This window comes from Panicum virgatum, chromosome 2K, assembly GCF_016808335.1.
Source record: "Panicum virgatum strain AP13 chromosome 2K, P.virgatum_v5, whole genome shotgun sequence".
Taxonomy (NCBI): domain Eukaryota; kingdom Viridiplantae; phylum Streptophyta; class Magnoliopsida; order Poales; family Poaceae; genus Panicum; species Panicum virgatum.
This window is the reverse complement of record NC_053137.1, coordinates 54,695,314-54,722,696: the sequence shown is the minus strand read 5'-3', so window position 1 is coordinate 54,722,696 and position 27,383 is coordinate 54,695,314. Positions and strand designations below refer to the sequence as shown.

General features: G+C 51.8%; 3 protein-coding genes, 1 long non-coding RNA gene and 1 pseudogene across 5 annotated transcripts; 2 read left to right on the top strand and 3 right to left on the bottom strand.

Moving 5' to 3' along the window:
- The first annotated feature begins 937 nt into the window (after positions 1-937).
- LOC120686095 (probable flavin-containing monooxygenase 1) lies at positions 938-12,624 on the top strand. Of its 2 annotated transcripts, XM_039968254.1 has the most exons (8): positions 938-1,408; positions 1,521-1,758; positions 1,832-2,010; positions 2,107-2,474; positions 2,566-4,416; positions 4,657-5,132; positions 11,118-11,476; positions 11,987-12,476. In XM_039968254.1, exons 1-5 carry the CDS (start codon positions 959-961, stop codon positions 2,909-2,911), a joined length of 1,581 nt encoding a protein of 526 aa, XP_039824188.1. In that variant the 5' UTR covers positions 938-958; the 3' UTR covers positions 2,912-4,416; positions 4,657-5,132; positions 11,118-11,476; positions 11,987-12,476. The 2 variants fall into 2 exon arrangements, with proteins under 2 accessions (XP_039824188.1, XP_039824192.1); XM_039968258.1 differs by lacking the exons at positions 938-1,408; positions 1,521-1,758; positions 1,832-2,010; positions 2,107-2,474 and having other exon boundaries at positions 3,916-4,416; positions 4,657-4,885; positions 4,957-5,132; positions 11,987-12,624.
- Positions 12,559-17,498, bottom strand: LOC120686085 (protein DETOXIFICATION 45, chloroplastic-like). Its single transcript, XM_039968246.1, has 14 exons — positions 16,983-17,498; positions 16,733-16,860; positions 16,435-16,578; positions 16,202-16,347; positions 15,631-15,766; positions 15,276-15,372; positions 15,055-15,155; positions 14,595-14,758; positions 14,138-14,209; positions 13,943-14,059; positions 13,756-13,851; positions 13,523-13,644; positions 13,040-13,096; positions 12,559-12,895 (listed from the first exon to the last, which is right to left on the bottom strand). The coding sequence occupies exons 1-14, from the start codon at positions 17,294-17,296 to the stop codon at positions 12,874-12,876; spliced, it is 1,716 nt and encodes a 571-aa protein (XP_039824180.1). The 5' UTR covers positions 17,297-17,498; the 3' UTR covers positions 12,559-12,873.
- Positions 17,499-17,994: 496 nt separating this feature from the next.
- On the top strand, positions 17,995-18,862 carry LOC120686079. The gene is made up of 2 exons (XR_005679961.1): positions 17,995-18,231; positions 18,321-18,862. It is a non-coding gene; the product is annotated as an uncharacterized LOC120686079 (long non-coding RNA).
- Positions 18,863-20,907: 2,045 nt separating this feature from the next.
- LOC120695474 lies at positions 20,908-21,987 on the bottom strand (annotated as a pseudogene).
- A 1,767-nt stretch (positions 21,988-23,754) lies between these two features.
- On the bottom strand, positions 23,755-26,371 carry LOC120686071 (chitin elicitor-binding protein-like). Its single transcript, XM_039968234.1, has 4 exons — positions 25,604-26,371; positions 24,543-24,660; positions 24,266-24,453; positions 23,755-24,151 (listed from the first exon to the last, which is right to left on the bottom strand). Exons 1-4 carry the CDS (start codon positions 26,295-26,297, stop codon positions 24,018-24,020), a joined length of 1,134 nt encoding a protein of 377 aa, XP_039824168.1. The 5' UTR covers positions 26,298-26,371; the 3' UTR covers positions 23,755-24,017.
- Positions 26,372-27,383: the final 1,012 nt, after the last annotated feature.

The window sequence follows — 27,383 nt, the reverse complement described above, 5'->3', positions numbered from 1 at the left end:
CAGGAGACACGAGACAGACAGAACGATGAGGAAGAAGATGCCGCACTGGTTGGGCTGGGCGATTATTGGAGGCCTTGGGCCTCAAGGACTGCTTAATTTCTGGGCCCATTTTCCCCTCTTTGCAGAGTGCAGCCTACGGCGTTGGCCTAACGGCTAACGTCGCAGTCATCGCTGCAGCGGCAAGGCTGTTGAAAAGGTCCGGTGATTCTTTGCTAGTCACATTTCTTCAGAAAAAAAAATCTTTGCTAGTCACGAAATGTAATGCCGGTCCAAAGAGGGAATGAATATATGACTCAACTGTTCCAAGTCTACATGCTGCTCGTTTTTTTCAGTATTTCTCCGGGCCCAAGGCTCGACTACTGCGTGTCTTGAGCAGCGACACCTATGCGATGACACCAGCCTCTCACTGTTGCTACACATCAGTACGTGTGCTTACCGACCCAAATAGGAGCGCATCACTTCGCAAGTTAAAATTTAGCATCCCGGGGCATTGTTCCACGTTACCGGCTGGCAAGAGCAATTCTAGCGGGACTACTAAATGAGTTTTTATCTTTATATTTATTCGGTGGGTGCAAAAAATTGATCTCTAGTAGGCATTCCAAATGGTCTGCCATCACCCTACCCCCTCAATTTGGTGGTCCTCTGTTTGGACTGCCAATTATGGGCCCTCTATACAAACCTAATTTACTCGGCCTGCTGGAGTGGAGCTTCATATTTGAATGAGTAAAATTTAGAAATAGACTTCTAAATAGACATTTGTTTACTCAAATTTAGAAACCCTCCTACTGGAGTTGCTCTAAGGTCCGTGCAGTTTCCGCAGCAACCAATGTTGACAAACGAGACAACAAATCCCGGTATTGAAATTTGCCGCACAAGCTCCGGGCCAATATTTATATATGAACACATAAGAAATGGCCGTCCCCGAGATCGCGCACGCGGGCGGCAGCGGGCGGCGTGGATGGATCGCAAGGCGGCGAAGCGGGTGGCCGTCGTCGGCGCCGGCACGAGCGGGCTCGCCGCGTGCAAGCACCTCCTGGCGCGGGGCTTCCGCCCGGTGGTCTTCGAGGCGGGCGCCTCCGTTGGCGGCCTGTGGACGCGCACGCTCGCGTCCACCAGGCTGCAGTCGGCCGCCGCGGGGTACCGCTTCTCCGACTTCCCGTGGCCGGAGGGCGCCGACGAGTTCCCGTGCCACGGCCAGGTCGTCGAGTACCTCGCCGCCTACGCGCGTCGCTTCGGCGTCGACGGGTGCGTCAGGCTCCGGAGCAAGGTGGTGGCCGCGGAGTACGTCGGGGCCGGGGCGGACGACGCGGAGCTGTGGGCAGGCAACGGCGAGGCGTTCGGCGGCGACGGCGCGGGCCGGTGGCGGCTCACCGTGCGGCACGCCGATGACTCGCACGACACCACGCAGGTACGTGAGCTAACTTCTAAGGACGTGACCTGACCAAGTATAGGCAGGTACAGTAGCCAGGGTGAACAAATCTTGACGAGAAGGTTGTCTGATGTTTGGCTGGGTTGGGCAGACGTACGAGTTCGACTTCCTGATCCTGTGCGTCGGGAGGTTCAGCGGCGTGCCCAACGTCCCGGCGTTCCCGGCCGGCGGCGGTCCCGACGCGTTCCGCGGGCCGGTGCTCCACTCCATGGACTTCTCCGACATGGACGACGCGGACGCCGCCGCGCTGGTCAGGGGCAAGCGCGTCGCCGTCGTCGGCTCGGGCAAGTCCGCCTTCGACATCGCCGCCGAGTGCGCCGACGCCAACGGTCAGTCTCAAGATCCGCTCTGATGATCGGCGCACGCTTATTGCCACCTCACCTCTTGGTTCCTGGCCGTCAGGCGCCGAGCTGCCGTGCACGATGGTCTGCAGGAGCCCGCAGTGGCTGCTGCACGACGTCAGCGTCTGGGGCGGGCTCCACCTCGGGCACCTCTACATGAATCGGTTCGCGGAGCTGATGGTCCGCAAGCCCGGCGCCGGCATGGCGTCGAGCCTTCTCGCCACCTTGCTCACGCCATTGGTACGCAACGCCCGAACCCCCCCCCCCCCCCCCACACACACACACACACTCACACAAAAACGTTCTAAATAGTAAATACTGGCCGTGTCTGCGCAGGCGTGGCTGATATCGAAGCTGACGGAGGCGTACTACAAGAAGGCGATACCGATGCGGGAGTTCGGCATGGAGCCGGAGCTCGGGTTCGCGGGGGCCATCGCGTCGTGCAAGATCGGCATGCTGCCCGAGGCGTTCTACGACAAGGTGAGGCGCGGCGGCGTCGTCCTCCGGCGGTCGGGGAACTTCAGCTTCTGCGAGGACGGCCTGGTGCTGGACGGCGCCGACGGCGGGTGCGTCGTCGTCCCCGCCGACCTGGTGATTCTCGCCACCGGCTTCCGCGGCGACCAGAAGCTCAGGGACATGTTCGTCTCGCCCCGGGTGAAGGACATCGTCGCTGGCTCGCCGGACACCACCGTGCCTCTCTACCGGTCAGTCACACAAGCTCATTCTTGTCACGGTGCCGTCGTGGCATGGAACGACGATCATGAAGAGGCCAGTTTGATCGGGCGAAGCGTGCAGGGAGTGCGTGCACCCTCGGATCCCGCAGATGGCGGTGATCGGGTACGCGGAGAGCCTGACCAACATCTACGCGATCGAGATGATGGCCAAGTGGGTGGCGCGGTTCCTGGACGGCGCGTTCCGGCTGCCGAGCGTGCGGCGGATGGAGCGGAGCGTCGCGGAGTGGGGCGCGTACATGAGGCGGAGCGGCGGGGAGAGGTTCCGGCGGTCCTGCCTCGGCGCCGTCAACATCTGGTACAACGACGAGCTGTGCCGCGACATGGGCTGCGAACCCAGGAGGAAGAAGGGCCTCCTCGCCGAGTGGTTCCAGCCCTACGGCGCCGTCGACTACGCCGATATCCAGTGACGCTTTTTCCCACAGGTACTGGCATGGCTGCTTCCATCGATCTTTACGCTCACGACCCTCCAGATTCCAGCCGGAGACGGGGGTTGTTGACTGGTTGAGCACAGGAGCCAGGAGGAACGAGAGGTTTGCAGACTGGCTGCTCCGTTATGGGCCAGCGGATTCCGCAGACAATAATCAAATTGGATGTTTTCACCAGGTTCTGTCCCGTGGACTCATTTTTTCAAGGGTGAACCATTCTGGGTCAATGTCAAGGTGATGTTCCAACTGAACGTTTCGTATCAACTGAATAACTTGTTAAGCGCACACGAAACACGTTTAAGTTCAGAATAATATAGGAGACCTTGTTCTCCAACTCTCTTATGACGATCAGACCTAACTTGCAAGATGTCCCAGTGTAACCTGCACCAACAAAAAGGGCATTACCCAGCAGAAAGTGGTAATGGATCTAAATGACACCAATCCTTATCTAGCTAGATATCCAGCTAGATGTCATTCGCCACTCAAACAAGCCCGCATCTGATAAAGTGTCATCAAAATGCACTCAAGTGAATCACAAGACTTCCAAGCCAACGTGGAATTGTGTCAGTGCTCATATATATATTTGCAGTTTATGCCATAGGCGAGTTTCTATAGGAGAACTAAGACAATCCTAGCAATTTGACAGTTGCAACACAATGTATGTAACATCGCATCATCCTCAACAACACAAGAAAGTGCTCACTAGCTAACATTGGATGCTGTGTTGATATGTATTTAACTTTGAAAGGGACATATAACAAACAAGCATTTAAAAACTCAGTCAGATTTTCTGCAAGGATTCCCGGGCTCCCACTGAACACAAAAGACAGACAGCGAGTAGGCTGACAGGAATAAACCATGAAACAACCAAAGAACCAGGCAAGTGGTGGTTGTTCGGCCTTTGGCCCCATCTGAAAAGATCTAGCAGCTAAAAAAAATCTAAATTATCCAAAGAATCAAACGTGAACATTGCATAAAAGACACAGACTCCCCTCCCTCCTCCCTCTGGCTTCCTCCCTCCCAAAAAGTAGAGCAAGAGCATGGAGAGGAATAGGGTGGGCATTGTTGGCGCAGGTGTGAGTGGCCTAGCAGCCTGCAAGCATGTGCTCGACAAGGGATTTAGCCCAGTGGTGTTTGAGGCTGACAGAAGCATCGGTGGAGTATGGGCGCATACCTTGGAGTCGACAAGGCTTCAAGCGCCAACAACAGCATACCGCTTCTCAGATATGGCTTGGCCAGAGAGTGTGACAGAGGCATACCCAAGCCACCACAAGGTCATGAAGTATATAAGGTCATATGCATGCAAATTTCAACTCCTCAAGTACATCAAGTTCAATAGCCAGGTGCTTGGTGTTGTGTACCTTGGTGCGACTGAGGAAGAGATAATGAGCTGGGAGCAATGGTCTACCAATGGGACAGCATTCGGAACTGGGAAAGATGGAGGGTGGCGCATCACAGTGAAAGACTTGAAGGTCGGTGATACTCAGGTAAGCATATTCCGTCGACACACCTATGTTCAGAGAATTCAGCACCCCCCACCCCCTCTCTGTATCAATCTTATATTCATGCACAGGAAGAGAACAGGTGAGACTGAAATTCCTTCGAAAAATAAATTCAGAAACATCGTAAAAAAGAATCCAGAAACACCACTACTAAATTTTTATCTAACATATGGAATAAACTCGAACACCACATTACAACACTTCTTGTGCAATCTCCTGTCACAGGTTTTTCAAGTGGATTTTCTCATTCTGTGCATTGGAAGGCATAGTGGAACCCCAAATATTCCCAAAATTCCGGCAAACGGACCTGAGTTGTTCAAGGGCAAAATATTGCACTCACTGGACTACTCTTACATGGATAATGTGGCTCATTTTGTTAAGGGGAAACACATCACAATAATTGGCTCTGGAAAATCAGCATTTGACATAGCTGCAGAGGTTGCGAAGGTGAATGGTGAGTACAGAATTAGCGCTTCGCTACTAGAAACAGTCCTTCAGTAAAGGTTGACTTCAATTTCAATGCAGGTGCAGTTCAGCCATGCACCATCATATATAGAACAAGACACTGGCTGGTCCACAAGTCTAGCATATGGGGCGTTGACCTCAGTTACTTCTATCTAAATCGCATCTCGCAGCTGCTACTTCATAAACCTGGTGAAGGATTTCTACGTTATATGTTGGCTACTGCACTGTCTCCCTTGGTAAGCGTTGGAGTATATTGAGCCCATGTGTATAGAGGTTCATCTAGAGGCCCATGTATAGGTGTTATATATACCCACCCTTCTAGGGTTGGAGGAATACAGGCATTATTCTCTCCTATATGGTATCAATAGCCTAGGTTTCCTCCCTCTGCTCTCTCCACTCTCCAGCCCGCCGCCGGTGGTGGCCGGCCGCCGGCCCCTCCTCCTCCTCCCCTCTCCTCCTTCCCCTCCCTCTCTTCCCTTCCTTCCCCTCTCTCTGCGCCGGCGCCATGGCCTGCCAGGCCCGCCGCCTCCCAGGCCCTGCTCGATCCCGAGCAGGGCAGGGCCGCCGCCGCCGGCAGGGGCCTGGGGGCCGCCGGATCCGCCGCCCCCGAGGCCGCCACCGCCGGATCTGCCCTTCCCAGGCCAGGAGCCGCGCCTCCTCTGCTCGGGGCCGGATCCTCCTCTGCTCCGCCGCCGCCGCCTGGAGCCGCCGCCTGGAGCAGCGCCACCGCCGCCTGGGGCCGCCCTGCCGCTGCGCTGGCCGCCCAGGCTGGCCCTGGCGCGGGTGCAGGCGCGGGCAGGGCCCAGGCCGGGGCTGCAGCCGCCGCCGCCGCCGCTGCCCAGGTCGTGCCCGACCCTGGTGCGGGCGCGGGTGGGCCTGCTGGCGCCCAGATCGGGCCTGCCGCCACCGCCCAGGCCGTCCCTGGCGCGGCCGCGGGCGCGGGTGGGCCCGCCGACGTCGCCGCCGCCGCTCAGGACGTCCCTGGTGCGGGCGCGGCCCCTCTGGTACCTGCGGGCGATGCCGCCGCCGCGGTCGCTGCCGGCAAGCAGCCCGCCGCTGGCACCGTCGCCGATCCCACGTGGCCCGAGCTCGGGATGCCTCCCATGGACGCGCCGCTCTCTGCCGCCGCCTTCCGAGGGCAGCAGGCCGACGCCGCTCTCGTCGCGGCCCTCCTCGCCGCCGAGTCGGAGGCTTCGGCGGCCCAGGAGCGGGTCTGTGTGGCAGCCCTCCCCTGGGAGCGCGAGCGCGCCACGGCCGACGCCCTCGCTCTCCGGGTCGCCGAGGCGGAGCGCCACCTCCGCATCTCCTCCGGCCAGCTAGTCGACCCCGAGCACGGCGCCTCCTCCTCCCACCAGGCCCCGCCAGCTGGATCTGGAGCCCGGGACGACCCGACCGACCCCATGGTCGCCCAGCTCCACCTCCAGGCAGCCGGCGTACAGAACATCAGGGCCCTGGTCTCCGTCCTCCTCGACCTTGCGTCCTCCTCCTACGGCCGCTGGCGGGACCAGGTCCTTCTCACCCTCCGCCGCTATGCCCTTGACGACCATGTCCTCATCGACTTGCCGATCGAGGCGCGGGACGTGGCGTGGCTGCGCCTCGACAGCGTCGCCATGTCCTGGATCTTCGGGACCATCTCCCTAGATCTTCAGGACCTCGTCAGGACCCACGGCGGTACTGCGCGGCAGCCTTGGGTGGCGCTCGAGGGGGAGTTCCTCGGCAACGCCGAGTACCGCGCCCTCCAGCTCGACGCCACTTTCCACACCTTCGTGCAGGGGGACCTCTCCATCGGTGAGTACTGTCGGCGGATGAAGAGCATGGCCGATGCTCTTCACGACCTCGGGGATCCGGTGTCCGATCGGGTCTTGGTGCTCAATGCCCTACGGGGACTGAGCAGCACCTACGACCAACTGAAGGGCTGGATCGCCCGCCAAAGGCTCTTCCCCACCTTTCTGCAGATCCGGGACGACCTCGCCCTTGAGGAGATCACCAGGGGTCTCGCGCCCGGATCTTCCTCGCCCATCCCCGCCGCGTTCGTTGCTACTCCACCGACCTCCTCCGCTGCTCCTGCCACCTCCCTCCTTGGTACTGCTCCCGCCGGGCAGACCGGAGGAGGGGGGCCGTGGACGTCGCCGGCGACGGGGTGGTGGTGGTGGCACTGGTGGCCCTGCTTCTGGGGGTACCGGAACCGGTGGGGGCCGTCGGGGCGCGCCAACCCCGGCTCCCGCTCCCGCCCCTGCCCCTGGAGGTACGCCCTGGCCATCCTTCAGCAACCCATGGTCAGGGCGCATCTCGATGTGGCCGTTCCAGGGTCCGGCAGGGGGGCCTCGTCCTCAGCTCCAGCCGGCGGCCATGTTCACTGGTGCTGCTCCACTCTTCGCGCCGTCCTAGACCCCGCCAGCTCAGCCCAGCCAGCAGCCGACCTGGCCGGGGGGTGGGACCAGGCCGCTCTGGCGCAGTCCTTCAGCACCATGGGACTGACGCCGCCGGCCAGCACCGAGTGGATCGCCGACTCGGGTGCCTCGTTCCACACTACTCCTGATGCTGGTATCCTCGATTCTGTCCGACCCTCAAACTCCTCTTGTCATTCTTCTATCATGGTTGGTGATGGGTCTTGCCTTCCTGTCACCGCCGTGGGTTCTACTCCTCGTCTTCCTAATGTTATTGTTGCTCCTCGAATGGTTCACAACCTTCTTTCTATTCGCCAGTTTACTGCTGACAACTCCTGTTCTATCGAATTTGACTCCTCTGATCTTACTGTGAAGGATTCGGCTTCCCGGCGTCCTCTTCTCCGATGTGACAGCCCGGGGCCCCTTTACACCCTTCGGCTTCCTGCTTCCGCTGCCTCGCCTTCGGCTTCTTCGTCTGCTGCTTTTGCCGTGACGCCTTCTTCCACCACCTGGCACCGCCGGCTTAGTCACCACGGTCGCGACGTTTTGGCTCAACTTAGCCGTAGTACCAATGCTCCATGTATTAAGGCTCCTGCTGAGCACTTCTGTCATGTGTGCCAGTTAGGTCGTCATGTTAGACTTCCGTTTTCTTCTTCTTCTTCGCATGCTGCGCATGATTTTGATCTGATTCACTGTGACCTGTGGACATCTCCTGTACTCAGCATGTCTAGTTATAAATATTATCTGGTTATTGTTGATGATTTTTCTCATTACTCTTGGACTTTTTCTTTGCGAGCCAAGTCTGAGACTCTCCCCACCCTCCTCCACTTTTTTGCCTGGGTGTCCACTCAGTTCGGCCTCACAGTTAAGGCCGTCCAGTGTGACAACGGGCGGGAGTTCGATAACTCCACCTCCCGATCCTTCTTCCTGTCTCGGGGTGTTCAGCTGCGTATGTCTTGTCCGTATATCTCTCATCAGAACGGCAAGGCTGAGCGGATGATTCGCACGACGAATGACGTCGTGCGCACCCTTCTGATCCAAGCTTCTCTGCCCCCGCGCTTCTGGGCTGAGAGCCTCCACACCGCCACCTACCTGCTCAACCGCCTTCCGTCCACTGCTTCTCCTGCTCCCACTCCACACCACGCTCTCTTCGGTACCCCTCCTCGCTACGACCACCTTCGGGTCTTCGGGTGTGCGTGTTACCCTAACACCTCCGCCACCGCTTTTCACAAGCTGGCGCCCCGTTCGACTCGTTGTGTGTTCCTCGGGCACTCTCCTGACCACAAGGGGTACCGATGTTTTGACCTCACCTCTCGCCGCGTTCTGATCTCCCGACACGTCGTCTTTGACGAGTCGGATTTCCCCTACTCTACCTCCTCCACACCTTCTTCTGACCCTGAGCTGGAGTCTCTGTTTCAGACTGACTTGGTGGTTCAGCCACCGTTACCTGTCTATCCTTTTCCTGCAGGTTTTCCCAGCACGCCGGCACCGTTTCCGGTGATCCCTGCTGCGCCGAGCGCGGCCCCGGTGCCCTCGGTCGCGCCACGCGCGGTACCCGGACCTTCGGTCGTGCCGCGCACGGACCCGGTGTCTCCCGCTGCGCCACGCGGGGCCCCGGTGCCTTCACCTGCACCTGCGCGGTACGCTCAGCCAGTGCAGGTGTACCGGCGTCGCTCGGCACCGACCCCGACACCGCAGCGGTACGCTGCGCCGGTGCAGGTGTACCGGCGTTGTTCGGCGCCGACACTGGCGCCGCCTCCTGCTCCGGAGGCTCGTGCGACGCCGACGCCGCCGCCGCCTCCTCCGGCTCCCTCTCGAGCCGAGCCGGAGGTCTACCACCCGCCAGTCATCCATCGGGATCCTCGGCATATCCATCCCATGGTGACTCGGCGGATGGCGTCTCATGCCGCGACTCTCTCCGCCACCGAGGGAGAGCCGCGGGTCTCTCCGGTACCCTCCTCTGTCCGCGACGCCTTGGCGGATCCTCACTGGCGTCGCGCGATGGAAGAGGAGTACGCTGCTCTTCTTGCCAACCAGACGTGGGACCTCGTGCCGCGTCCGTCTGGTTGCAATGTGGTGACTGTCAAGTGGATCTGGACGCATACGTCGGGCTGATGGCACACTAAAGCGCTACAAGGCTCGCTGGGTTCTCCGGGGGTTCACTCAGCGGTCTGGTGTGGACTATGATGAGACCTTCAGCCCAGTCGTGAAGCCCGCTACGGTGCGCACGGTCCTCTCGCTTGCGCTCTCGCGCTCTTGGCCTGTGCACCAACTGGACGTGAAGAATGCGTTTCTTCACGGCACTCTGTCAGAGACTGTCTACTACTCTCAGCCAGCGGGATTTGTGGATTCGAGCCGTCCGGATATGGTCTGCCGGCTCAACAAATCTCTCTAAGGACTGAAGCAGGCTCCTCGGGCTTGGTACTCTCGATTCGCCGCGTTCTTGCTGACTTTGGGGTTCACCGAGGCCAAGTCTGACACGTCTCTCTTCGTCTACCGTCGTGGGTATGAGACTTCCTATCTGCTGCTTTACGTTGATGACATTGTGCTCACAGCCTCTAGTCAACGGTTGCTTCAGAGTGTCATCACCTCTCTGCAACAGGAGTTTGCTATGAAGGATCTCGGTCAGCTCCACCACTTCTTGGGCGTCACTGTTGAGCCTCACCCGTCTGGTCTTCTCCTGCACCAGTGGCAGTACGCACTCGATATCCTGGAGCGGGCTGGGATGACTGATTGCATGCCCTGCTCCACTCCTGTCGATACTCAGTCGAAGCTGTCCGCTGATCTGGGTGATCCGGTGGCTGATCCTACTGCCTACCGGAGTCTGACTGGTGCTTTGCAGTACCTCACCTTCACCAGGCCGGACCTCACCTATGCTGTCCAGCAGGTCTGTCTCCATATGCATGATCCCCGGGAGTCACACCTTGCTGCGCTGAAGCGTCTCCTCCGCTACGTCCGTGGCACTGTGGACCTCGGCCTGGTGATTCACCGCTCGTCCACTGCTGAGTTGGTGGTCTACACCGACGCTGACTGGGCTGGCTGCCCAGACACTCGTCGCTCCACTTCCGGCTACGCCGTCTTCCTCGGCGGCAACCTGGTCTCTTGGTCGTCCAAGCGGCAGCCGGTTGTCTCTCGCTCCAGTGCCGAGGCGGAGTACCGGGCTGTCGCTAACGGCGTAGCGGAGGCGTCCTGGCTACGACAGCTCTTGGCGGAGCTCCACAGCCCGCTCGCCAAGAGCATGCTCGTCTACTGCGACAACGTCAGCGCCGTGTATCTCTCCACCAACCCCGTCCAGCATCAGCGGACGAAGCACGTGGAGATCGACCTACACTTCGTGCGCGACAGAGTCGCAATCGGCGATGTTCGGGTACTCCATGTCCCGACTACCTCCCAGTTTGCTGACATCTTCACCAAGGGGCTGCCCTCCTCGACCTTCTCGGAGTTTCGAACCAGCCTCAACGTAGCCGGTGGCTAGTTGTGGCTGCAGGGGGTATTTGCCCTTTGTACTCTATTTGTACTCTCTTTTTGTCCAGTCTTGAACACCGCTGCGTCGGTAGTTCAGACTGCGGGGGGTGTCAGCTTTCTTGTTGTCTAGTCCTGAACACCGCTGCGCCGGTAGTTCAGACTGCGGGGGGGTGTTGGAGTATATTGAGCCCATGTGTATAGAGGCCCATCTAGAGGCCCATGTATAGGTGTTATATATACCCACCCTTCTAGGGTTGGAGGAATACAGGCATTATTCTCTCCTACAGTAAGATTATATTTTCATATAAAGAACACATTCAAACAAAAAGCTGCAGAATCCAGAAAGCTAAAGTTTATCTGTTGTTTCAGCGATGGGCGATCTCAAAAGTGATCGAAACTTACTTCAAGTGGAGCATTCCCTTACAAAAGCATGGGATGGTACCTGACTACAGCTTCTCTTTTGCTATGTCCTCATGCTCAATTGCAATGCTGCCAGAAGGGTTTTATGACAGGGTTGACGAAGGCAGCATTATTCTCAAGAAATCCAAGGCATTCAACTTCTCCAGTGATGGAATCATCCTGCAAGACAGAAAGGAAAGAATAAAAAGTGATATTGTGATTCTAGCAACAGGATTCAGAGGAGATCAGAAGCTTAGGGACATCTTCACAGCAAATTGGTGTAGAAAGATAGTGGCAGGATCACCGGATACATCAGCTCCTCTATACAGGTACACCTTGTACAATTTTTAAGCCCACATTTAAGGTGCCACTGCTAATAAACACTACATTTCATAGCATAACTGAAAGGGACAGGGAGAACATCCGCTCTACATAACTAGTGCACAACTTACCATCTAATAGTTATAACTAATGAAAGAATCAATGAAATAATAATTCAGTGGTAAAGTAGGAACCCACATCACAGAGGTTTTTTAAGGAGGCCATAAATAACATGTAGTAGTTCAGTAAACAAACAAATATGTAGTGCGCTATCACAAGATTTCCATGAAAGGATCTCTTCACAATAATTAAGAAATATGCATCCTTTGCTCATCCTACTTAATAACTTTTCAAAAGTCAGTAGGTGTCTTTGACTTTGGTTGGGTTGGAGGTAACACAAGCTTAATAAATTCAACATATGAAGTTAGGCGCAAAATATTTGTACTGTTTACAGTATACTTGTTAAAGACTGTGTGTTGGATTTAGTATCTCATTTATCAAAATTCTTATAATTACAGAGAATGCATCCATCCGCGTATTCCTCAGTTGGCAATAGTTGGGTACTCTGAAAGCCTTACTAACATATATGCCTCAGAGAGGATGGCCAATTGGGTTGCCCATTTCCTGGCTGGTGGTTTCAAATTGCCAAGCATAACATGCATGGAAAAGAGTGTAGCAGAATGGGCCAAGTACAAGAATATATACAACGGCAAGTATTTTCGCAGGTCCTGCATAAGCACCATTAACATCTGGTTAAATGATCTGTTATGCCAAGACATTGGATGCAACCCTAAAAGGAAGAAAGGGTTCCTGGCTGAATGGTTCCAGCCGTATGGACCTGCTGATTATGCAGGTCTCTCCTACAGGTAGTTGCATCTGTCTTAGTCCATATTCATAGGGAATGATGAAGAGACCAGAGTTATTACATCCATGACTGTACAGACGATTTAGAAGGGCTTTATCTTCAAAAGTTACTGTTACTCTCAGTATAGGAGAATATTTCCACAATGTTCTGCATGTAGTTTTAATTTCAGGCAGAAGAAATAATGAGCTATCATTAGCAATGTGAAACCTAAAACTAAAATCTGTATGGTGTTTGAACTGTATGGTTTGAATTACCAGATCGATCTAAAATAAGTCTGCAATGTTCTGTCTACAGCTTCAAATTCAAGCACAGAGAAGATAATACTGAACATTCATCGCCTAAGTGAGACCTACAAGTGAACTTTGTCTGATGCACCCTTTACTCTTTCTCGAACTATAAGTTTCAAAACTACCTAATGGTCGGAAACATTCATAGAAATCAACACAATGCTAAAATAAATATGTTTTGAAATTTTAGTGCGCCTTTCATAAGTCCCTTTTTGCATCCTAATTTCGCCATCAGGCTAATCAGCTCCTGGAATCAACATTTTCTTGAATGTAACCTGCACAGAACAGTTGAACACTTTATATCTTCGCAACCCCATCCTACGATCTGGAAGGCTAAGGATGCAAGTATCACAACAAATACTATTGCTACATGAATCAACAACAAACATTGAAAAACGGAAGCCATATTCTTTACTAACTTGTATCTGGGTTCTTTCTGGTGCAAAAACCACCATGGTCCTGCTCTCCATCCCAATCTGTGAAGTAAAATAAGCAAACATCACAACTGACTAAATGCAAATTGTTTTATAAAAGCATCTGACAATCTAATCACTAGTTATCATCATCGGTAGCCAATACCTGCACTTCATAAATGCAGTAATAACATCAAAGATTGAAAACTAAGAACAGGGACACAGGGCTTTCATTTATTAGGATTGCAAGTAATGAATGACACAGAAGGTCAATCTATGAAGAAAAATATTAGGAAGATCAGAATTGTTGATTAAGAAAACATAAACTCTGCTAAATTTAGCAACCTTTATAGAGTAGTGCACAATGGATTATCATAATTCTCAAATAAAAGTCAACCTTGCTGATTAAGAGAGTTTTTTCCACCAACAATATCCAGTTCCTCCCCAAAACATGCGGGGGAAGTCAATGAGAATTAAGAAAAATGTTACCTCATAAATCCAGCAGTCATACGCAAACTCATGAAAAGAGCCAGGCCGGCCCAAACACCAGGAAGGCCAAAAACTTTAGGAGCATACAACAAATATAAAGAGGACAGTGCCCCGACTACCATCTGTGGATTGAAGAGAGATTAATGAATTGGTGCAGAAAGAAAAACATCACTGCATACAGAAGCAACAGCAGTTGCATGGTCAAAATAGCATAAGATGTTTTATGCACATACCATGGAGGAAGCTGAGTATGAGAAGTCTGAGACACCGTAATGAAGTCCATCGAAGATAAAAGCTAGGGCATTGACTGGCTGGCTAGCACTAACAAACTTCAAAAACAAAAAACAGCAATGAGTAAAAAAAATGTGTGATAGAGATTCAATATATCTTATCAAAGTACCACAAACAAAGAGACCATACCAGAACACCACTCCTCACAATTTGTATAACCATGGGGTCTTTTGAGAATACTTCTGCAAGTCTACCAAAAGAGGCAGACAGAAGAAATGCTAAAGCAATACCGACAATTACTCCTATCTGGCAAATAAAATTCATTTGTAAATTGTTTCAACCTATAGTCTTATAGCAGAAAAATAACTTAGTATAGGATACAACCTTTAATACATAGGACGTGACCTCCTTCACCTTTTCATAGTCAAGTTGAGCAAATGAACTTGCAATCAACGCCTGAAATCAGGAAAGTATAAAATAAATAGAGTTCACTCTGTAGAGAGGGATTATATTGTGGATAAACTCGTAAAAAATGAGCAAGCAGGATGCAATTCGACATCTCAAGCTGTACATAAAATGCCAATTCTAAAAAGTTTCAGTGGCACTTTTAAGTCTGTAGCAGCTCTAAAATAATGCTTAAGCCACTACAAGCAAGCTGTAAGACATGCATCATTAGTTCAGAACATTAAATCGCATTGATCAAGATGTAGTTTTGATGGGGAAGGATAGGTTTCTCAAGTTTGCTGAAAACATTGTGAAGTGAGAAATATTTGTGATATTAGTCGAAATAGGCATTTTTAGTTAAATACAAAAAGAAATGCATAGCTAAAAAGAGTTGCACCTGGGCAGAAACAGCCAATGCATCTGAAAGTAACGATACAGCCAGCCATACTTGCACACAAATTTGATGAGCAGCCATAGCTAGTGCACCTTGCCGAGCAGCCATTGCAGTCCCAAGGGTCATTGTTATCAGAACTGAAAGGGTTCGTCCTAACAGCATGCCACCTAGAAAAAATTGAGAAGAGCTCACATTTGCATTCAGTAGGAAAAGTAACACTACTAAAGAGTTAGTTATCATGGAACCCACAATACTTTTTCTCAAACACGCAGGAGATCTGCATGTCAATATATTAAGAAGAAATGGAAGTATGAAACCCACAATACTAGAGTTGCAAAATGAATGTTCATGACTGAAGACCAGTTCTAGTATTCTAGTGAAAGTTTGGACATGCCTAAGAAGCAGTTAGCTAATCTGAACATCTATCAAGTTATATGTGGACTAAAGCAATAACTTAACTCACCAGATTTTATGTAGCCAACAAACTCAAGGTCTTCGATTTTTGGTGGTAGTAGAACTGCTCTTCTGCTTAAAGACCAGAGAAGTAGAAACATACCAAGATATCTGGACATCTCAAGATAACAACATTGTTAAGGGCACTATAAATGATAAATCAAACGTATTTCGAAATCCAGCAATGTTTTTACTGTCTGCGTGTATAGCTGAATGCAATACAAAACGTACTGTGAAGCAATAGTTGCAATTGCAGCTCCAGTTAATCCAAGTTTCAGAGAATACACGAAAAAAGGAAGTAGAACCACAGCTGAGATGTTGCCCAAACCTGAAGTATTACGATTCAGTGATATGACAATACATTGATAGATTAAAGATAAAAAAAACAATTAGCAGAGTGTCAGCATGCCACACAAAATATGAGATTATGTAAGCTTTAAATGAAGATCGTAAAACGCAGGGAAATATGCTCTGTAATACTTAATTCAGGATACCGTTGTAATCATACATTCAATGTTAGGAGCAGTGGCGATCAGACCAATCTAGAAGATACAAAACACTAAGCTTATGGGGATCCAATACTTACTGCTGTAAAGTAGAGGTGTCTTTGTATCCTTCAGTCCCCGAAATACACCTTGAATAGCCAAAGAAACTACAACAGCAGGAGCACCAAGTGCTCTGACAGAAAGAAATAGCCTTGCTGGATTGTGCATAGATGATGCCTACAAAGAAAATAAAGACTGCATCAAGGCTCTACTGAATGAAATATAGAATTTGATGCAATAACATTTTCTTCCATGCCAAACCACAGTAATTTTTGTAGTCAGATGATGAAAAGATAAAGAGAAAAGGAGCTATAGCATTAAGATGTGTTGAAGACAAATATTTATGGATCCTACATTCCTACTTGTCATTATATTACAAATTTACAATGGACAATAGAATCTGAAACACATCCAATTATATATCACTTTGTCATTGAAACCCAAATCCACAAGCTATTTTCACAAGGCGATGAAAGTTATGCTTTTACAATAATTAAACAGATTTCCTGATAAGTAATAAGTGCATCTAATGAAGGATGTCAGACTTAATAATTCCTACTCTGAATGCCAATTCGTGTAGAATTAACAAAAATATATGAGGTTTGGACATACTTGGGAGACACCCATAATGTTGAGGAGTATTCTAGACCCCAGAACCAAAGCCAAGGCTTCAATGACACCGATTGCAGCTGCCAATAGTAAAGCAGAAGATATGGACGGCAGCCTCTTTCTTTCTCCGATCTCGCTTGATATATTTCCTTGAATGTATCAGCACAGAAAGTTAGCTCGCAAATTTTAAATTCTGTATGTTCCTGAAGCACATAACAGTAAGTTGTCGTCAGTACCTGAAGCAAGCTGTGAAGAATCATGTTTAGAAACATCTTCAGCTACGAATGAAGTCGTGATGCTTAGGAGGGGTATGTTGAAGAGCTTTGATATGATGTTGAATACTGACACACCAACAGCGGCTGAAGCCAATTCCACAGGACCTACCAGATTTAGAGGTCGGACAAAGAACAAAGTAGACAATCAAATGAATGAGTCCATTTCTACTGATGTACTACAGAATTCGAGCATCACTCTAAAAAATGACCCAGCTGAAGATAATGCCCCATTTGCAACTGATGCGGAAGGGGAATTTACCTAGGCGGCCAATATATGCTGTCTCCAGTAACTGCGCCACAGGATCGATTGCTTGCCCAACTATGGCAGGTACGGCCAGATTCATGAGCTCCCTCCTGATTCCTTCAGGATGATTGCCAACTGAATTTCTGAGAACGCAATAAACATGCACAAAACAAGTAGACGCGTCACTCGGAGAGTCGCCGCGCTAGTGACGAAACACACAAACAGCGTAATCCTGAATCGCTCGGGCTACGGAGTACGAACTCACCGCGCAGTAGTTGCACCCACCGCGGCATCCGGCGGGGACGCGCGCGCCGAAGACGATCGGTCGCCCTCGGCGTCCTCGCCGCCGCCTGCCGAGCGAGCGACGAAGCGCCTGGGAAGCAGGTGGCCTCCTCCTCCCCCCGCCGCGGAGACCGCTCGTCTCGCGACGGCGTGGGGCAGCGAGAGCTTCGGCGCGGCGGCGCGGCGTGGCCAGCGGACCCCGATCGCACCCCCGCCGACCCGCCGGTCGCGGGCGGGTAGGGAACCGCCGGCGGTAGCCGGGCGCGGGGTCACCCGAGCCCCGGCGGCGAACTCCATCGGCCGCGGCGTCGGATGATACAGCGGCACCAGAGGGAGTGATCGGACCAGCGCGGCGTGGCGGGACTACCGGACTAGGCTCGAGAGGACGACGAAGCGGGCGCATGCGCACTGGGGTGGGGTGGGGTGGGGTGGGGCGGGGGGCGGTGGCGCGAGGAGACCGCGCGCGCGGCGCTGGTTCCTACGATGGCGTGGCGGGGAGAGCACGAGGAGGAGGAGGGGCGGCGGGTTTTCGGTGGGTTCGGTGGGCGCGGCCGCCCGCGCCAGGGGTTTTGGGGCTTTTCACTTTTGGCCGTGCGCGGCGCGCACACGGCACACGGGCTGTGTGGGGTGCCTGCCTCGGCCTGAACGCGCGCCGCGTAGCGGCCGGCGGAGCCGCGGAGGGCTCTGCTCTCGCGTCTTGGCTGTTTCAGAACAGTCTGCGCTCGCGCGCATCGCGTGTGTTTCAGAGCACTCGGGAGCCGGCCGTGGCGCCAGCGCCAGCGCCAGCGCCAGCGCCACCGCCGTACGGGTCCACGAACAGACTCTCGAGGAGGGGACTCTAACAGCGTTCGCAGAGTCGAGACGGTTGCGAACGCTGTTGGGGGTCACCTTTTTTACGGCTGCTAGAGCCGGCATACATCTACTCAATGGCGGACCCAATGAGTGAGTCTCATGCTTTGGCATACCTAAAATTTGGGCCCATCAAATAAAAAAAACTCATCTCAATTCCTGAATTCCAAGCCCAAGCCCACCCGTGGCCAACAGGCAATAGAAGCTCACTTCTCCCCCTCCCGTTGCCCACTTGCCCATGCCTGACGCCCAGGCAAAGGGGAGACGCGCGACGGCGCGACGCACGGCCGCCGGCGCCTGCGCCTGCCGCCCTGGCCGCCCGCTCGCTACTCCGGCGCGCCACCCCGTTGCTGCCTTCTCCGGTGACGCCTCCTCCGGATCCGGTTTGTTTCCTTGATTTCTTCTCCCCAATTCCCCTCCCCAATCCCTATCCCTAACCCTAGAACCGTGCCCTCCCTCCTGACTCCTGCAGGAATTCGCCGGTGCTGCCCCCTCTGCCAGTCCGCCTCCGGCCCGGGCGCTCAGCGGCCCTCCCTGCAGTTCGGCGCGAGACGGCGCCCCCGGCTGCCCTGCCCCCTGCAGGCCAGCGTACCTTGCAGTTGCAGGCTGCAGCTCTTCTGAGCCTCTGAGGCTGAAAGGTTTATTTCAATATCTCAATTCTAATTTTTATTGCTTCTACCCGTGGCGACGGCAAGTGTTGAAAGGGTATTCTCTGCAATGGTTTTAGTCAAAACTAAGAAAAGAAATAAGTTGGGCCATAGTCTTTTGGATGATTGTCTACAGACTTTCATTGAGCAGGATATTTTCTTTGAGGTGGATGAAGATATAATTGAGAGTTTCATGAGTTCTAGAAACTGTAGACCAGACAAGAAGTAGCATGGTAATAATCTGTTAACTTTCCTATGTAAGCTTCTTTTTCATTTGAACTTAATACATTTGAACCATTTGCATTATAATTTACGGAACCTTGGTACTTAATTGTTGAATTTAAGATATGCAATGTTATTTACCAAATTTTAAGAGTTTTTTACCGAATTATATAAGATAATATACCGTTTGTTTATGACAATATACCGAATTGCAAGTGAAAAAAATATCACGGCATACCCTTTACTCAAATCCTAGGTACGCCACTGCGTCTACTCAGTGCCAGAGCCAGCATACGATCTCGCGGCAAAAAGGTCCAAACAGAGAGCTTGTGATTCACGCCTTGTTTAGTTGCGAAATTCAAAATTCCAAAACTATCATATCGAACGAGAATTTTATATGCATGGAGTATTAAATCTAGACGAAATAGAAAACTAATTGCATAGTTTGTTTGTAAATTACGAGACAAATCTAATAAGCCTAATTGGACCATGATTAGGCACTAGATTGCTACAGTAACCATGTGCTAATGATGGATTACTTAGTCTTAAAAAATTTGTCTCGTAGTTTACAGGCAATATCTATAATTAGTATTATAATTAATTTATATTTAATACTTCAAATATGAAAAGATTCTATTTTAAAATCTTTACGGCCGCAACTAAACAATGCCTCAAACAGAGAGTAGCCAAAGACATTTTTTTCCTCTGGTCAGCGGCGAAGATAGAGCGAACAGGGAGCTGCACTGTTAGCTCTAGGCTGCTCTAAAAAAGTGCATAGATTGATGCATAAGTGATGAAAAATTACTTGCAACTATTTTTATCGTGGTGCATTCGCTTCTGCTTTTGGCTAGCGGATTTTCTCCTGTTTAAATGCCAGAAAATAACCTGGTGGTTGTGAATGAATCGCAGTTTTAGTAAAAAAAAATAACAAAGAAGATCATATGCAAATAATTTAACTGAACCAGTAGAAATTTTATAACTGCATTTACTAGTATCAAAATAGGGTGGCTCTTTTACGACGCACAACACTAGCATCGTGCCAAGCGCCAAGGGGGGATATTCTTGGTATCGATGGACCTCAATCTTCCCTCTGTTTTCTCCCTAATAATCACGAATGGGACCTGGATTTCGCTATCTTGCGCATTCAGTTTCCTCAACATCTTCTTCCAAGATGCAGGTATGCTAAAGAACTCGTGAAACATAAATCCTTTTGTCCTGCACGACAAAGATGGAAAATTAGTTTGACACACAAGTTAGTGCAGCAAGAGAACCAATCCAGGAACCTACCACTGAACATGGTGGCAGTACGTCATCAGATGATCAGCCAGGGTGAAAGGCCTTACAGAGGGCAGAATCCTCTCCTTGAAGTCGGGAATGAGGGAGAACGTCGATGTCCGCTCAAACGTTCGCTCGCTCAGTGAGGCGGTGTTCAGTTCGAGCGCAAAAAAAAGTTTCGTTGAAATCTTACTAATTTGAAGTACTAAATGAAGTCTATTTATAAAACTTTTTGCACGGATGAGTTGTAAATCACTAGACAAATCTAATGATGCTAATTAATCCATGATTAATCAATAATTAGTGGATAGTCACTGTAGCACCACTGTTGCAAATCATGGATTAAATAGGTTCATTGGATTCGTCTCGCAATTTACAGCACATCTATGTAAAAAGTTTTGTAAATAGACTTTATTTAGAACTCCATACATGTCTTGAAACATTCGATATGACGATTTTTTTTGTGTTTACGGGATTTACGGATAAAAATCTAAATAGGGCCTGAATGCACCACAACAGGGTCAGTTGTGGGCAGGGCGAAGTAAACAGAATTGCCGCTGATGGATGGGAGGTCCTTGGCCGAAACACACAGGCAACGCTCTTTGTTAAGGAAGATAGCTCTATCACCCAGACTGTCCACTAGAACAAGCTCTCTCCGGTGCACGTTGACCAAGAAGAAGGCGAAGGCGAAGGCGAAGGCGAAGGGCTGCCACCCTTCCAAGCACGGGTCGATTCTGCGATGCTGAACAGTGAGCAGCATGCGTCCCCCAAACTCCACAAGATAGTGGCCATGTTTGGTTGGAGGGTAGAAAAGTTTTGATGAGAGAGAAACGATGCTTTGACTACTAATTAGGGGTATTAAATAAAGTCTAATTACAAAATTACCTCCACAACTGTGGTACTGTAGCAGTTGCTCTACCTAATGAGGTATTTGACCGCATGATTGGAGGATGATTGAGCGCGGTTACTGTAGCGTCAATGTAGCCAATCATGATGAAACTTGGCTCATTAGATTCGTCTCGAAAAGTTACACTCATTCCTAAAAAGGTTTTGCAAATAAACTTCGTTTAGTACTTCATGCATGCATTCGTCTTTTTGTGCAAAAATTTTCGTGGAATCATCCAAACATGGCCAGTAATAACACATAAGAGGAGGGCCAAAACTGTTTGGGATACAAGCAACCACTGGATACTGCAGGTGCCGAGGGTACAACTGAATGGTCTGCCCGGTACCTTTTCTAATGCCGAATAGTCTGCCTTGGAATGGTAAGGCCGTCCAGAGATGAAGGTTTCGGTAGATAACAAACCAGCGTGGATGAGTCGGCTCCGCGGAGACCACCACCGGAACATTAGGGAACCAGGCAACAAGCCAACAACCGCAATGGATGTGTAAGACCAGCAAACTGCGGCTTCCATCCATGCTCTTGCCCACGTGTCCTTCACCAGGAGATGAAAGATGGGGGCAAGCTCAGTCGAGGAAGACGCGAGTGAAAGGGTGCAGGACACGGACGGCGGTGGTGCTTTTGTTGAGCAGGATGAGGAGGCCGTCCGTGAACCCGACGATCCTGTGGCCGCGGAGCTCCGGCAGGCGGACGCGGAGGCGCCTGCTGGTGGACGTGTGGAAGAAGTTGACCTGGCAGGCGTCGGCCGGGCGGACGCCGTCGCCGTCGCAGAGAGCGACCCAGCCGCGCGGGCGGAAGCGGACGTCCCGCAGCGTGGGGTCGCGCGGGCTCGCCGTCGAGGCGCGCACACGGAACGGAGGCTCATGTAGTCAACCACGTCCTCCGCCAGCAGCCGCTCGGCGATGACGATGGTCAGGGGCGAAGCCAGCCGACCGAGTCACTGTGGTCGTACTGTGGTGAACAATACAGTGTTTTACACTGAATTTTGGAAATTTCATCGAGGCAGCTCCGCCCCTGACGATGGTGATGTCCAAGGGGAGAGACGCCCAGTCCCCGCCATGCGCCCGGCGCTTGCGCCGCCTGGAGTCTGCCATCGCGCCGCCGAGTTTCCGCCGGGGCCGGGCCTCTCTCCCCACCAATCGGATCTGGAAACCAGAATCAGAATCAATCAGATTAGACCCAGATCCAGAACCAACTTCGGATCCGTCATGGACTCGGACAAGCCTCGCATCCGTAGGTTGCGCACGGGCGGTGGAATTATCGACTACTCGACAGCACACACCCCGTCCCCGAGTCTCTGCCCCCGCGTCGCACCGAGGGCGACACGGGCGCCTCCTGCCCACCACCACGAATCTCGCCTCCACCGTTTGGTCCCCCTCCCTTCACACCTCTGGCATCACGACGGAGGTTGGAGGGAGTGATGATCCATCTTTTTTAATAGTTTTTTATAAATTAAATTTAAATTAGGGTTAGGATTTCTCCATGCCGCGTTTCGTGGTATGAGAGATTTATTTTCTCCTCCTCTCCGGCAACGGTGAAGAGATATGGTGGCTTCGGTCTCTCCATGGCGGCTCCGATGATGGAGGTGGCGGCATCTACGGTGTCGGCAACTTGTTTGGAGCGACGACATGGAAAATTAGATTTCCGGATGGCGTCATCGAGGCGGGGACGGTGCCGTCATTGTGGAATAATTTTCTCCGGCCACTTCTCCATTTTGCCGTGGTTAGATCCATTCACGGTGAAGAGCTTGTGAGAATAAGTCTGTCCTCCAAACTGATGTCAATCAGTCTTGGATCGGATAGATTAGGATCAGTCTCTCTTATTCATCGGTGGCAGAAAGAGGAAGAAGAAAGACACAAGAAGGAAGAAGAAGATTGTGCTCGTTCCAACCTACAAGGATGTTGGTCGCCATTCTTTGGGCGCTTGTTCTCGGTCTGCTTACTGAGCGTATATTTGTGTGGCCTTCTATTTGATTTTTTACACAGGTTTGGGATTGAGATTTGGAGCGCTTAGTGCGTGAGTATTTTGAGAGTGTTGTGTGTATCTTGATGATGTACTCAGCTTTGATATAATACAATTCTTTCTTTGATTAAAAAAAAGACAGCACACACCCCCACTACGAAACCAGCAACAGTCACATTTGTTGGTGCAAAAAAACTTCCGTTGGAGGTAGCGATTCATTTTCCCATATAGCAATCTACAAGTCTTTCTCAAGAATACAAATACCCTCAGCTGGTTCCCAAGCCAACGTCTTTCATCAAGAATACTACTAGTTTAAAGCATGCTCTGTGCAGCTACTCGAGACCAGCACAACTGCACAAGTATAGAGAGAGAAGCAGAAATGCTGAAACGACAAGTGGTATCAATTTTCTAATCCTCCCTTTTGCATATCCTATAAAACTTTTCAGGCAAACAATCTGAAAAGGAGCTTCTGAACCTTTTAAGGCGCAATAAGATAGAAGCACAAAGGGGGAGGAGGAAGAAAGAGAGAATTTGTATTTCCCATCGCAACTTTTTCAAAAAGATGCAAATGCAAAGAGGTTCAGAACTTTTCACAAGCCATATGTAATGTACTCCTAAGCAACAACAGTATAGTGAATCTACTATTTTTTGTGTTCCTTTTATTGGAACGCAAGAAAGGCAGCCCAGCAGTCCAAACGATGGTAAAAACCGCTGGGTGTCTTTCGTTGGATGGGCTGGTACAGATGTTGGAATGGCTTGAGCTTTCTTGTTTTCTCCTGTCCAGACTCCATTAACACATGTTTAACAGGACTGCCATTGCAGTTTCAGCAGACCAACAAGGCAACAAACCAAGTTAACCACAACATTGCTGTTAGACGCTGGGATTGAAAACAATGATATGAATGAATCCATGCCTTACGAGTTACTATAGGAGTCAGATTCTAGAACACTGAAAGGCTAAAATCATAACCAGAGAAAGTATCTTTGCAAAAGTTTGACAAAGTACAATTGTTTCCTGATCTACCTTCTAACACAAAACAAAGTGTTCCCCTTGCGTTTGCACTTGCAGATCCAACCAGGTACAGGCCAAAGTCTCGCAAGCACTGCACCAAGCTATGAATCAGGGGCCCAGAGTCTAACAAAATACAGATGACAGCAACATTCAGTCTTGGCGCAGATAGCCTAGGCAGAGCAAGACGACGTGAAGAGAGACAACCAGCTCCGTCCATCTCAACCGCGCAGGCTCCAACCGGAATGCCAAGGAATGAGCCGGCTGCGCCATTGGAGCCATCCCAGCTGCCAGTGACAAAAAACAACAGAGCCATCAGTTGCAACTCAGACGAGCAATGCCAGAGGCTGAGCAACAAGAAAGCTATTGGCTGTTAGGAAGAGAACAGGGGACGCACTCACCATTGCACACGTTGCTGGTGGTGATGTTGGTGAGGATGGCGAAAGATGTGCTGTTGGTGTACCCAGCGTAGGAGCACGTCCTGCTCTCACAGGATGAGGTGGAGGATGTGTTGCCAAGGAACATGTCCCCGCACTTGGCGGTAGGGCAGAACGACGAGCTTAATCCCTGTGCTGGCTGGCAGTCCAACCTGAAAGACCATATGGAGCATTGTGAATTTCGGAATTTGGTTACAAAGATTGATTCAGCTTGTACGAGTTTCAGTAGAGTGGCACTCACTGCCATGTGCTGGAACTGCAGCCACACTTGACACAGTTGTTAGCAGTGAGGATGTAGCTTCCATTTGGGACAAGAAAGTTGCGGTCAATGGCTGTGTTGCTAATCGCAGAACCACAAGCTGCATAGATATGTAAATCATTAGAGTGTACCAATAGTTCAGTTCATTCAGAAAGATGAACAGAACGTAATGCTGAAGTGCATTTTAACAGCACGATACTAACATACACAATAGCACGAGTATGACAATGGCAAACAAACAAGGTGAGTGACATGGACAAACTTCGATGATGTGAAGCTATAACATATAATACTATCCAAAACATACATTTCTGCTAACGTGATCTAGTTCAGCCAGATTTCATTCCAAAGAGAGATGACAAATGTCAATTCTCAGAACATCAGATCCAAATGCAACGTTCAAAAAGCCAGACAGGTATACATTAGCTTATCCTGAACTACGAAAGCAACAACCACATTTGTTGATGCAAGCAAACTTCTGTTGGAGATACCAATTCATTTTTCCATACAGCAACCTACACGTCTTTCATCAAGAATGCAAACTCTTAGTTGGTTTCCATGCTAAGGATGGAACCATGCTTCGTGCAGCTACTTGCAAACCAGCAAAAGTATGGACAGGAGGAGACACAGGCAAACAGCAATCCTGAAACAACTAATAGTATCAAATTTTCTAATCCTCCTCTTTGCGTATTCAAAAGCACAAACTTTTCAGGCAAACAATCTGAAAAGGAATTTCTGAACTTTTTTAGGTGTAATAGGATAGAAGTACAAAGGGGGAGGAGGAAGAAAGAGATGGATCTTGCATTTGCCCAACGGCAAAGCGTATCTGTCAATCGCAACTTTAATCAGAAAAAGATGCAAATGCAAAGAGGTTCGGAACTTTTCACAATCCATATATGTATTGTAAGCAACAACAGTATTGTAGCTCAAAAGTCAGTGCAAGTGAATGTACTTCGTTTTGAGATGAAAGAATCTACTAAACAAGTCGAATAAATCAAGAACACACGATCTGCTAGGAACAAGATTAAAGGGAGACTGCTTACTTCGGAGCGGCACATCAAGAACCTGACCAGCGAGAAGGCCCTTGGCGTCGGGCATCTTGTTCACCGCGAGAATGGTCTCCTCCGTGGAGCCGAACTCCTGCGCGATGCCGGCGATGGAGCTCCCGGCCGGCGCGACGTACGTGAGGTGCACGACGGGGTCGCCGCCGACGGGGTCGCAGCTGCAGGGCACGGGGATCCAGAGCTGCTGGCCGACGGCGACCTTGTTGGGGTCGGAGACGTTGTTGGCGGCGGCGATGTCCTGGTAGGTGACGAGGCCCGCGAAGGCGTGCCGCGCGATGGCGTCGAGCGTGTCCCCGGCGCGGACCCGGTAGGTGGGCCGCTGGAAGGTGGCCCCGGCGCCGCCCGAGCAGAGGCAGGGCAGGCGCACCCGCAGCGGCGCGGGCGCGGGCGCCGTGGGCGGCGTGGAGAGCGGGAGGCCGTTGGCCGCCAGCAGCGCGCGGTGGGAGCGGAGCTGGAAGAGCGCGCGCACGGCGGCGAGCGTGGCCGCGGCCGTGCCGTTGGGCGGCGCGTAGGAGATGAGCGCCTGGCACGTGGAGGCCCGCGGCGCCGTGGCATTGCACGCGAACCGCGCGGCCCGCGCCGCGGGGCACGGCGCGGCGAGGAGGAGGAGGAGGAGGAGGCACGGCAGGAGTGGGGACGAGGAGGCGGGGAGCCGCGGCATTGCTGCTGCCATGGGGTGAGGGGAGCTTTGGCTTAGCTTAGCTTGGGGAGTGTGATGAGTGCGCGTGTTTACTGTTGCGGGGTTTGGACTGGCTGGGAGGGTTTGGCCGTTTAAATGTTGGGGAGGCGCATTGGCGCGGCGGTAGAGGAGTGGGGCAGTGTGCAGCAGCGAGCTGGGCGGTGGCCGCATGCGCGCTCTCTCTCTCTCCCTCCATTGCCACGCCGCGCGGTCAAAGCCGGGCTTGATGAGGCATCGCAGCCGTGCAACGCTGGGTCGCTGGCCGCACGGCGCTGATCGTGCGGCGGGGGGCTGGTTCCGGCTCCGTGGTCAGTAAAAGGGCACTGGAGATGACAGCTGAGCCTAGTGGGGGTGTGCGCAGTGGGCGAGTGGGATGGAGGGAGAAGACAGAAACAAGCGTGGGCGCTGGCTGCTCGCCCGCCTGCAGCAGCCCCAGCAGCTCGTGGCGATTGTCTGCGCCCGGCGGCAGTCGGCAAGCGGCCCGGGCGCGGCGCGCTTTGTCCCGTCCCGCGCACCGGCCCCCGTCCCGCGGAACAGAGGAGGCAGACAGGAGGTGAATTGGAGGAGGCCGACGAGAGGGCACGTGAAATGAAGCCGGAACGCTGGAGCTTGCGCGTTTACGATCAGTCCACATGATGATATCTTTCCAAAAAAAATGTCCACATGATGATATGGGGTGAGCGGGCGAGCTAGCGAGGTGAAACGAAGCTGTTCATCCTGCTGTTCCTGTGTGTGCACGAAGCTTTGAGGAGTCGATCCGCTTCCGCTGTGGCGAAACTTCAAACTTGAGAACGCCCGTGTGCCTGGCTCCGCGGCCTCGTGAAACCCTGGAATCGTTGGGGACTTGGGGGGTCAAACAGCTCCGCGTCAGCTCTCGAAGCTTGCAACCGGCCATCAGGACAACGCGCAACGTTAACATAAGCGAATTCCTAGGCTCGATTGAAGCTGCCTGTCGCCCAAAGATTCCGGGCCAGGTATCATATGGCTCGATGGGCCGTCCAAAGCTCAAGGTCAGGAGCATTATCTTTCTTTGCTTTTGCTTTTTTTTTGTTTTGTTTTTTTGCCCCGTTGAAGGCTGGT